This window comes from Erpetoichthys calabaricus, chromosome 1, assembly GCF_900747795.2.
Source record: "Erpetoichthys calabaricus chromosome 1, fErpCal1.3, whole genome shotgun sequence".
NCBI lineage: Eukaryota > Metazoa > Chordata > Cladistia > Polypteriformes > Polypteridae > Erpetoichthys > Erpetoichthys calabaricus.
In genome coordinates this window covers 177854855-177867393 of record NC_041394.2, presented here as the reverse complement: position 1 = coordinate 177867393, position 12539 = coordinate 177854855, and the positions used below count along the sequence as shown (strand labels likewise).

Here is a 12539-nt window from a genome sequence, read left to right as displayed (position 1 = left end):
CGAGGTGCGGCAGCGACGAGCAGAGCCTCCCCTACGACTGCGCTCTCCCTCACACACTGGGTTGATGCATGCAATTGGCGCATGCCTGCTGCTGTCCCTCTGTATGTCACCAATATAATGTTTGCAGACACGTTTATTATACACCCTGACTTTCCACAGTCTGGCTAATATCTTTAATGAATGTGTGTGACATATCTAGTCCTGCCGATCAGACATAAAACCTCAGTGAAAAGGCACAAGGTGAGGCCGTCAGTACCGTGCCATACTGAAGGAAGCGAATGTGAGCCAAACAGGTGCTTGTTGCTGCTGTTCTTCTACACAGATGCGCCAACAAGTTAGCGTTATCAGAAAGTCAAGTGCATTGCAGCGGTCCGTTTATTTTTACTTTTTGTTCCGAATGACTGCCAAAATAGAAGATTAAGATTTTTAAAACTGAATGAAAATAAGGAGGACTTTTACAAGAAAGTGACAAAGATTTTAGTGGAGAATGATAGGTGCATGGACTTCTTTTACAAATAAAGGTAAGACCATAAATGGTTTTCAATTTTATAAAAAAAGAATGGGATCAGACTAAGAAAAAAACAATCCAATATTTAAAAACTAAATTTTGACCTTACATAAAATATTCTTTTGTTTTTCTTGTTATCCTTTTGTTATACAGTCTGTATTAAAATTGATTAAAGCATCAGAATTAAAAGCTTTTAAAAACAACTAAATATTTCAATTAAGGTCAAAATTGAAATTCGTTTCTTTTTTTGTACACCACTCTATACTTTCACTTGTATCGAATGAGTTTGAATTGAGGAATTGCAATGGCAAATTTAGAACACATGGAGGGTGCAGAGCTAATGCGCTCTCTCCGCTCTCTCTCACCGCTATGAATGCAACATTCTTTCTTAGCCAAATATGTGCCTTACCTATTTATGTGTTTGTAGAGAATGCTGATGAGATATGAAACATAACCAGTAGTCAATGTGCATGCTGCCAATTAAATAGTGAATAAGTTACTCTTTTGGGGTCATATATTTGTAACTCTGACTCTGAAGGAGTCTGTGCCTCACCAGCCATGAACCTCACCACACGTCACTGTGCAAGGGATATAAAAAGCTATAAGAGAAAACAAAGTAGGTTACTGCAACGTAAATCTGTTAGTGTTCCAATTGCAAACTTGCACTTGAAGTAGATCATGATTGTGTTTTAAGTGCATTCAGAGTCATCATAGTGCTAATAAATGAATTAGAAAGATTTTCCCAGAGGTAGTGTGATGAATCCAAATCTGGTTATATGTCTCAGCAGTCATCATTCTATTAATTTTGACTAGATCCCCTCTGTAGTCCATGATAGGGCTTTTGGTTAATGGGCCTGGCACTTCACCTTCTCCTTTTTTTCGTAAAACCAGTAATAAAAGGCACTGTCGCTACCTGACCTGCACTACCTGCCCACTACAGTCAACATCTTTTGCTGAACAATAATGATGAGCGAAACCCAATGAATTCACTTTGCCTCGGGTTTGTCGAAATTAAAGAAACGATTAAGAACTTCTTCAAACTCTGCAAACTGCATTGAAAGTCAACGGGAAAGGAGGAACCGAACTTGTTTTGAGTAAAGTGTAATGGTGCAGTGGCTTTTTAAGTGCCCTTGAAGGCTAGGAATATGTTTGCCAATTATGCTGGACCAATTATTGTGCCCAAATATTCAATATGTAATGTGAGACAATTGTGCTAACCACTGAGCAACTGTGCCTCAAACATCAAAAGATACAGACTGAACAAACACCACAAACAAAATACAATGAACAGCCACAAAGTAGAAATAAGTTAATGAAATATGAGCTTGTTGCTGGACACGTGGCTAATTTGCATCCATAATTAACCATGTGGTGCTGGCACACTGGGATCAGTGTTATTATGAGTATTTTTGTTTATTTGTCTTTTAAAGTCATGTGGGATGGAAATCTGTTAGAGTTTCTCAGCCTTTGCTGCTGGGGGAGCAATTTTTACCTTTTTAAGTTCACTGATGACCTACCTACAGCAATTGACGAGCTCTGGGGAGTTGAAAAGACAGCAAGTGGAAGAGACGTGTGTGCTTAGACACAAGGAAAAAATATCACTCAGCAGTGTTAAGTGTTTCAGTGTTAGGGTGGCATTTGAGGGTCAGCGCATCTTGATAGATGAAGTGGCATGTTTTTTATTTGCAATATGCTTGCGACCCAGCTATGGCCACGTCTGCAACAATCTTATAGTAAGCATGCATTAAAGTTCTGTGCATGGCCGCTACAGCTCTGTGACGTCACTCTGGCCTCGTAAAGCATCATGGGCAGTTTGTTAAAAAAAAAAAAAAAAAAAAAAAAAAAGTTTACCTAAGCCAGGACAAAATTCGGCAAAAACAGCATATTCGCTGTACTTTGCCATACTTTGCCTATCAATACCACTGAATCATCATGTAAATTAATCACTTCCCTTGTATAAAGAGATCATTTTCCTGCATGTCATCTAATGTGGTCTACCTAATTCTGTGTATGGGACTCTGCACTGTATATTGGAGAAACTGGACAAACACTCCGCCAAAGAATGAATTCACACAGGATCCACATTAAGCATGACAACAGAGACATTCCTGTGAGCTCACTTCAGCAGCAATGGACAATGTGAGAAGGATTTTACAGTCACAGTGCTTATGGGCAACTTCAAGACACACCAGGAGAAAATAGGAATGGGAAGTTAAGCAGATGCTAAAATTCAACACATTACAACATGGTTAGAACAGATTTTTATCACCAGACTTGAGGACTATTTACATCTCTTTGACTGACCCAGTCGATTTGATTACAGATCCCCACTGCAAGGAAACCTCATCAAAACCTTGAAAAGACTTATCAACAGATCTTGACTCTACTTTGTTCTCCTCTACTGTTAAACAAATCTTAGGCTGCAGAGGTCTATTAAGTTTTGCTCTTGATGGTGACCCCATTAAAGGTTTTCAAATGCTGTTTTTTCCTAGTGTCTATATAAACACAGGGAACTCCAGTTTCTGTACTACAACGCGCCTGAAAAAGGGGCCTGAGCTGCCTTGAAAGCTTGCATATTGTAACTGTCTGGTTACTCAATAAAAGGTGTCATGTTGCTTCACTCCTCACTACTTCCTCTGGTGTAAAATTGTAAGGTATGAGACCCTGACCAAACACTGCCACCTAGTGACTAGGTGAATATCGATGTACAGATCGAAAGGGCAACCACAAGTATCAAAGCGTCTTAGGCCGAGTGGTTTTTGTAAACTAAAGACAGGCTTAGGGCACCTTTGATTGTGTATGCACTTGTGATATTTAAGCAGCTAAAAGGAGTGATTGTGCAGAACGTCTGTCATGGGTTATAAAGAACACAGGGGAGACATCTACAGATAAACTCTGGGACTGTAAGGATGTAGCTGATGCTGTATTATGGAATAGCTTGGAAAGGTTGATTATTACAGATCATTCTGTTTGGAGGCTGTTTTTGTTGCTGTAAAATAGGAGAATATGTAATAGAGAGAGTGGTGATCTTTGTAGCAGCTGACTAAGAAGAAATATGATAGTGTGAATATTACAAATCTTTAATAACACAAGAAGGAAACACATCTGCTATTAGGAAAGTGAAAAGCACACTGACTAAATGTCTTCAGCTCAATAAAGGTTCTGACATTGTGTATTGCATAATTAAATTTAAAAATTTCTTTTGAATAGCCCAGTTTCATTGCAAACTTACTAATTTTTAAATGCCAAACTTAATATATTAACAACATTATGCATTCAGCAACAGTGTGAGTAGTGTGAAGTGCCCTTTCCAGCAAGGGAAAAAGTAAATGCAAAAAATATAGAAAAGTATTATAAACACAAGGGAAAGTAAGCATTGTTTTATACTAAACATGTGTTAGGATTAAAATGATTCATGTCTACACATTCTTTTATTATTGCGTATGAGCTAGATAACACCAGTATTTCATAAGCCAAAGGTCAGATGTGCTAGAGAGCCGAAGGATGGGTCCCCTCGCTTAGAGAGGGAATGTGAACTCTTTGGCTGTAAATAATGGTAGCAAGTAAGAACAGCAGTTATCAAACAGATAAGATAGACAGTGCAGGGTGTGACACCCCCTCAACTAATAATTATTGGTAGAATTAATTAGAGGCAGAATTATGGAATGTTAGGAGTCAGATGAGGAAGAATGATGGCACAATTGTAATAAATGTAAAAGGTGCATATAGCTGGGGGCTCATTGTTCCCATCTTAAGTGAGTCTGTATGTGTATCATACAATAAAGCTTGATTTTGCTGCCTGCCCTGACACTCCAAGTGTCTTCTTTGGGGCTGAGGGTGACCCTGCTGTGTCTGCCTGCTTCAACACAACATACTTCAGAATGAGTAGAACAGACTTTTACATGCAAATATATATATTGTGCTTCTAGCAACCAAAAAGAAAGTCACAGCTGCCATCACTGGATGGTGGAGTGCCACTTCAACTTCTCTTAAGGAATCTGCCCCGATAAGAATGTCTGCTGGCACAATCATCTGGACATGCACGCTGATGTTATGTCACGTAAAAGCACTTAATTCTACATTGATGCTATGAAATGATTTGCACTTTACATTCAGCCTCTAATGAGCCTGGCTGTTATTCAGACATGACTGCAGTCTATAGCTCCATCGACATTTAGGAAGTTTAAAGACCTTTAGCTAGTGTCACTGATAAAACTTTTAAGGATACCTGCATTACTTACCAGCAACAAAAAAAAAAAAAAAAAATGCCTCCTTGATTGCATGAATTCAAAATGGCCAGATAACATTATCAAAGTATTAAGGAACCACTTCAGAATCAGCGTACTCTGTAAACCTCCCAATGTGTTGATGCCTTTCCAAGATTCTCCATATCGCCTGCACTGTACAGAAATGTGCCATGTGTAAAGGAGCACAAAGTGATGGACACCAGTTGGGCATTTGCTGTGGATGGAGCTTACTTGCCAATGTATGGCTCAAATAACTACTCTCTTAAAAATAATGCTTTTTAGTGGTATTTCTGGTTCTTTAATTAGGATATATGGATCCTCATAGAACCATTGCTTATCAGAGTACCATTTTATTATTGGAAGTGCTCTTTGTATATCAAGTTGGTTCTTTGTGCTTTGTAAAACATTCTAACATGGAGGAAAAAAACAGAAATCTCTAATGTGTGGTAGGCTACCTAGCTGGACACAAACAGATTAAGAAAATCTGAACTTAGCCTGTGTTATTATCTGCAGTGAGAATTGGTATCTCACATATCTGTTACCATCTATTCATTGTTGTTTTACTGTATGGAGCCTGTTATGGATCTAAATAATTGAAAGCCCTTTCTGGAACCTTCATTTGGATGGGTTTTTGGGGACATTTAGAAAAACTACTCTGGCACCTCTATTATTAAGAGTATAACTGCATATAGTGTTGGCTTCTGAAAATCTTCCTCTCTCATATAGAAACAGTCATTAGGAAATGCCAAGGGGTCCATCCCATCCTTTAACAATCTTAACACTGGTGAAGTAAAAGCCCAACGTACAATCCGAACTCCGTCATCCATCAGATTTTAAGGAAGGGACAAACCATGAATTATCCTGCAAGGTCACCGAAATGAAGCTTTGTATGCATTGAATCAAACCACAAACAGGAATTACATCAGTTGCCCGTAGTATAGTGAGCAATTCATCTCCTCAAGTACCAGACCACTGCTGCCATGATTCTGGTTTGCTGGCAGATACTCAATGACAAAACATTTTGACTTTTTATTAGTTCTTATTGTTCTCATTTCACTAGTGAGATATTAAAAAAGAATAATAGAGTAAGATGCAAATAACTATTGCAGTGTGTAAAGCTATTTAACATACTGTTAAGCGCACAAGCGTGGAGAGCATGTCAAAGATTATGGTCAGGGGTAACCATGAGGGAGCATAAAAAAGGCGACACCAGTATTAACCATTTCCTGAAAGGAGGAACCCTGACGTTACTTCCAGAACAACATTGCTAGCCCCGACTCCTGGCCTATTTAACGAGCATACTGACTGGAAGTTGCCATTTCATTAGAGAACCAGCTACCAAAGAGAACGATGTCTTCTATTGATTGGGCTGCTTTCTTTCATTTAAACCTGGACATTCCACGGGGTCTCTCTAGGGGAGGCTCCTGTTCATGATTTGTCCTTCTCGAGAATTTACAATACACATGAATAAGTTTTGGAAATATATTGGACTTGCAATAGGCCTACATACTGTATACTGTTGCATGAAATATTTACATATGTCAAAAACGACCATTAGTTTATTTCTAATCATTATTTGTACTTAAAGGTGTGCAAGTCACCAGCAGAAACAGAGACTGGTAGAAATGTAATTTCTAGCGCAGTTCAGCACATGAGGAAGTCGGCTTTGTTACTTGTCCTTATGCAGCCCAGCATATGCCTGAAAAAATTAAGAGATGAAAGTCCACACAGGCTTCAACTTGCTTTAGTTAAATTCAATGTTCACATGCAATTAAGTAGCCTATAGCTTAAAAGTCCTAAACCCCATAGGCTGTCTGTTTCATGATTGAATTTACTTTAACAGTGTAATGCAGAAAAATAATAATCATGGACAGTGGAGTCAGGAGAGCAGTAGGGCTGTGGCTGTCTTTGCTTTATTAAAGCTTAAATTTGTATTTTGCATATTGCTACTGTAGCAACTGACCTGTAAGAGAAGGGGAAGGTGAAACTCCACAGGGCGGCCGGCAGAACTGTGCACGCTGAAGGAGCTTAGAAGGAAGTATGATGAACAACGCAGCAGGTCAGATGTTGTAAAGAAAAGGCGGCAGCTGATGCCGAATACAGTGATGAAGACAACACTCTCCCTTCTGGAAGAGGAAGAGATCCGCTTCCAGAGGGCAGCAGCTGGAGCTGACCAGGATCCTTTCAAGGACTACTAAACAGCTGGTTCTGTGTGTCAGTCATTCCTCTGCAGTACTACTGATTGTTACATTACATTTTTAATGTCACAGAATGATCACGTATGCGTTTTACAAACTACTGAGTATCTAAAAATAAGGCAGAGAAGTGAAAAACTAGGAAAAAAAAATTACAAATCAAGGACAGTTATTCTGTACTGCCAACAAAAATTGATTTTGTGATTTAATGTACGAATGTTGATATTATTATTAGCTTCCAAAGGATATGATGATAAAAATAATAATAATAATGTAGCCCTGCATTAGCCATTAAGCAAAATAAACATATGCATAGAGGGCGCCAAGGAAAAGGAGGCAGCACAGAGTTTTCACAAAAGAGAAAAACAAGTACAAATAAAGTTAGAAGTAAGAAATAAGAAGGATTAGTTTTACATCTGACCCATGAATTTTGAAATGTTACATATGTTCAAGGTTAGAAAGGAATAGAATATGATGTATTTGGTAGAAATTACTTCTTCATTAGAATCTCTTTTTAAAACACTTTCCAACAATATTGATTTCTATACAAAGAGGATTTTGAAAATTAAAGTGCGTACTCAAGATCATTTCAGTTGTTTGACAAGTATCAATGCATCCTTTAGTAGGCTGTATGGTAGGGCTTGGTTTGACAGCATTCAGGCAGTGTTGACATATAATTTCTGTAGTTTGTCTTTATATAAATTTTTCTTCATGTTCACAAAGATATTTTGAAAGGCAATATTAGAGTCTAGGCAGAATTGCTTGCTTTTGTTCAATGGGAAACAAGGAATTGGAAAGAACAGATATTTAAATAATACTTATTGTGAAACTTGTTTAATTTCTAACTCTGTAGTCTATACAGCACACATTTTCCAAGATTGTGTCTTAAAAGTCAAGTGCAATACATATTTATTATTGTTCAGTTCTTCTTATTTTCTTAATTCTGCACATTAGATATTTAGGAATTACTTCAGTTAATTAAAATCACAGTAAAACTACCCATCTTAACTTAAATTGGGCTAACAGTCTGAAATGCATATGCATATACATTATACCACAATAGTTCCCATAACCGTCACTTTTTAAAATTATAACATTTTGCCTTACCATTCACTCCTATCTGTACTGATGGTCTAAAAGCTCTACATATAACATTTTTCATAGAAAGAAGCACACCATTATTATTCCTAAAAGGTTCTGAAATACCTGCATGGCATCTTATTTCTCCTTGTGCGTTATTTAAAAAAAAACAAAAACAATGAAAACAAATTACCGGTACATTATTTAAACCTGATATTAATACTGGACATTTTCAATGAAGTGTACTAGATCAATGTTTCCCAACCTCGGTCCTGTGGCCCCACCGTGACTGCAGATTTTTGTTCCAACCAGCTTCCTAATCAGTGACAACACCTGATAACACTGATCTCATTTAATTAGCTGCCATTTTTTCTCTTATTCTACATTCACAAAAGCACAACAGCATGATTTATAAGACATTTAGAAATATTTCTAATTTTGCTATAGATTTAAATGCTTGTTGATTTCATTATATTTTGCCCTTTCTCTGTGCAGTTTTCTCCCTGCGTTTGTATCTTATTAATGACAATTTAAAATGAGCAGAGCAGACACCCAGGCAAGCAACACTGAATAATCAAATCCTACAACTACTTTAGCATCAATCTCACTAATTAGTAAATAATGGATTAATACATATATTTTTTTTAACCAAACTTAGTTTTCTAATTTCTATATTATTCCCAAGACACAGAACTTGGGGAAATAACACATCACTTAATTAGCCCAGGAGTCCAATTAAAAACAGAAGCTGGCTGGAACAAAAACCTGCAGCCACAGGGGAGCCCCAGGACCGAGGTTGGGAAACACTGGTATAGATTAACGTTTTAACACTTTGTAAGACCAAAATAAATTATAGTGTGTTAGAGTATATATACCTAGGTTTTGTTTCTTATTGAACACGAGTTTCATGAATTCTCAACCAATCCACAACACTCTGTAAAGCTTCTTCTTTAGCCTGGTACACAGCAAGGGTGATGCTTAGTTGCTTTTTGAATGGCAAGCTGTGAAAGTATGACAAAACACCCTCAATGACATAAAATGTCTAGACAACCTTAAAATTTACTAACTGAAAAGGGAACGGTTTTAAACTTGTATTGAGCAGCAAAGCAAATACAGATTCTGAGTACAAAAATTGAAATAAAGGAATTAAAAGGTGTATTGTATTTTTAAACATATACAGACAACTGAATAAGTGTCCATAAGCAATACTGATACACACACAGACAGTACTCCTGATATAGACTTCTGGAAAAAATATTCTGAAAGCCTTTCACATTTTTACTACTAAAACAATAATGTATGAATTTAATCCAGCTCTTCATACACCGTAAACGTTTTTTTTTTTAAATATTTAATATGTTAATAAGTTCTCTACTGACTACCAGCAAACTTCTGGTTAGAAATTTAAAGTGCAAATTAACAACCATTTAGGAGATTTTCAAACTACATCCTAAACTGAGCTTAAAATACATTTTATCTGGAGACACAAACATATAATAAAACTCATTTGATTACTGACACCAGTAAAAATGTTTTCCTATAAAATTCTGCAAAAGAAGGAAGACAACTACATTGGAAATCTTTTCTTACTTGTGAATACAAGTAATCACAATTTACATTACATAAGGCCTTAAAACACAATTGTCTGTCTATCTAGTATGCATACCAAATTCTTAATTTAGTTAATAATTAGAGTTAGTTATCTTTGATATCCTCAAGGTGATCTTTTCTATTAATAAAAATACAATCAACAGTTCTTGGACATTTATTACCAAGATCAACTGTGACAACAAAGTGACACATTCCAGTGTTAGGACAAGCAGAAAAGGCGTGGGACATCTTCATAGACTTTGGAAAAGTGCACTGAAGGTCATCAACAAAATATTTAACCATATTTCTTATATAAGTCCCATGACTGACCACCAGCACATGTGCATGGATGTCTAGAGTTCCATTTGAAGATTCCTGGCAGTTTTCTTGTAACTCTACACAATTTGTTGTAGCAGGTAGTCTTTCAGAAGTATTATTCAAATAGTCTTGTATCGATTTCAACGGACTCACTTTGTTAAATGGCTGTGATTCTTGCTTGGCTACAATCTCCTGGCACAGTGTGTTAATGAACACTTTAACTCGAGATCTCACCTAATTGAAAAGAAATCACAATTAAATTTAACAGCATTGTATTTCAAACAAATCCATTTAAATATCTACCATGAAAGAAATACATCTACAGGGCATCTTCAAGATTTAAAACAAAAACATTTATATGCCACATTTTCATACATGAAAGTAGCTCAAAATGCTTTACAATAACTATGGATAAGCAGTTACAAAAGAAAGAAAACTAAAAGGAGTAGTTATTTATAACAGGTTATATAAAAGTGGGGAATCAAAATGTACAGCATAATAACAAAAACACCAATCGAACACTGATTTCATGTGTTCACTGCTCTTGTTCAAAATGTGGAAATCTTTTATTAGGTAATGAGGATTATGAAAAACATTAGTTGGTGATTGAAAAAAACTGCATGTGAAAAGAAGGCCTTGAAAATGAAAAAGAACCATTATTGAGTTAAATATATCCCAGATTCCGATTAAAGAATGCTAACACACGTGATTGGGGAAACAATAATATAGGGAAATTCAGACCCATTCTTCAGGAACAATAAAGAAACACATGGTAAGGCATTATTCGAAGTTGAGCAATACTTTCACGTTCATTATAAGGCTGGTTGAAAGTTACTCTCTCCATTATTTTCAAGTACTGAAACAGCCACTTTGACTGGTGCATACCTAAAAATTTCTTCCAATGCTCCAATGTAAGAGTAAAAGCTACAATAAATATACATATTATTATATACACATATTTTATATATATATATATATATATATATATATATATATATATATATATATACACACACATATACATATATCCACCCATCCATCCATCCATTTTCCAACCCGCTGAATCCGAACACAGGGTCACGGGGGTCTGCTGGAGCCAATCCCAGCCAACACAGGGCACAAGGCAGGAACCAATATAGGGCAGGGTGCTAACCCACCACAGGACACACACAAACACACCCACCACACACTAGGGCCAATTTAGAATCGCCAATCCACCTAACCTGCATGTCTTTGGACTGTGGGAGGAAACCCACGCAGACACGGGGAGAACATGCAAACTCCACGCAGGGAGGACCCGGGAAGTGAACCCAGGTCCCCAGGTCTCCCAACTGCGAGGCAGCAGCACTACCCACTGCGCCACCGTGCCGCCTTATATACATATATATACTTATATATATATATATATATATGTGTGTAGTAGGGCTGTCAACCACAATTTCATTTTATAAATATAGTATTTAAAAATGGGCAAATGTTTATTTACATTTTGGGTACTATATACATGTTCCTATCCATATGAGGATATATATTATTTTATAAGCTTTTTGCTTCATTGTAGTTCAGGTCAGATTTGCATTTCATGTGGGTTTAAAACACAATTGAAGTCTCAGGCCATTGTAGTTTTGTGAGTGTTCAAGTTAGGAATCGATGTAAATACATTTTTGGATGAAGTCTCTATCATCCACATTTGGTGCGTAAATACAATACTCTGCAAAAGTTTTAGGTAGGTGTGAAAAAATGCTGTAAACAAAGAATGCAATCAAAAATGGAAGTGTTAATCATTTATTTTCATCCATCAACAAAATGCAGTGAATGAACAAAAGAGAAATCTAAATCAAATCAATATTTGGTGTGACCACTTCAAAACAGCATCAATTCTTCTAGGTACACTTGCACACAGTTTTTGAAGGAACTCGGCTGGTAGGTTGTTCCAAACATCTTGGAGAACTAACCACAGATCTTCCGTGGATGTAGGCTTCCTCACAATCCCAGACACACTCGATGATGTTGAGATCAGGGCTTTATGGGGACCATACCATCACTTCCAGGACTTCTTGTTCTTCTTTACGCTGAAGATAGTTCTTAATGACTTTGGCTGTATGTTTGGGGTCGTTGTCCTGAATAAATTTGGGGCCAATCATACACCTCCCTGATTGTATTACATGATGGATAAATATCTGCCTGTATTTCTCAGACATTGAGAACATCATTAATCCTGACCAAATCTCCAACTCCATTTGCAGAAATGCAGCCCCAAACGTTCAAGGAACCTCCATCATGCTTCACTGTTGTCTGCAGACACTCATTATTGTACCACTCTCCAGCCCTTCGACGAACAAACTGCCTTCTGCTACAGCCAAATATTTCAAATTTTGACTCATCAGTCCAGAGCACCTGCTGCCATTTTTCTGCACCCCAGTTCCTATGTTTTCATGCATACTTGAGTCGCTTGGCCTTGTTTCCACGTTGGAGGTATGGCTTTTTGGCTGCAACTCTTCCATGAAGACCACTGCTGGCCAGACGTCTCCAGACAGTAGATGGGTGTACCTGGGTCCCACTGGTTTCTGCCAGTTCTGAGCTGATGGCACTGCTGGACAT

General features: G+C 37.2%; 2 protein-coding genes across 2 annotated transcripts in view; both read right to left on the bottom strand.

Moving 5' to 3' along the window:
- Nucleotides 1-12539, bottom strand: part of nedd1 (NEDD1 gamma-tubulin ring complex targeting factor) — a 753979-nt gene that overhangs the window by 56886 nt on the left and 684554 nt on the right. The gene's annotated exons all lie outside the window — the stretch shown is intronic.
- The window catches only part of LOC114657311 (fructose-2,6-bisphosphatase TIGAR B-like), a 54130-nt gene continuing 49356 nt past the window's right edge, over nt 7766-12539 (bottom strand). Inside the window, exon 6 of the mRNA XM_028809059.2 lies at nt 7766-10172. Within this exon, the coding sequence (XP_028664892.2) occupies nt 9726-10172 (447 nt within the window). The 3' untranslated portion in view covers nt 7766-9725. The remainder of the gene's footprint in view (nt 10173-12539) is intronic.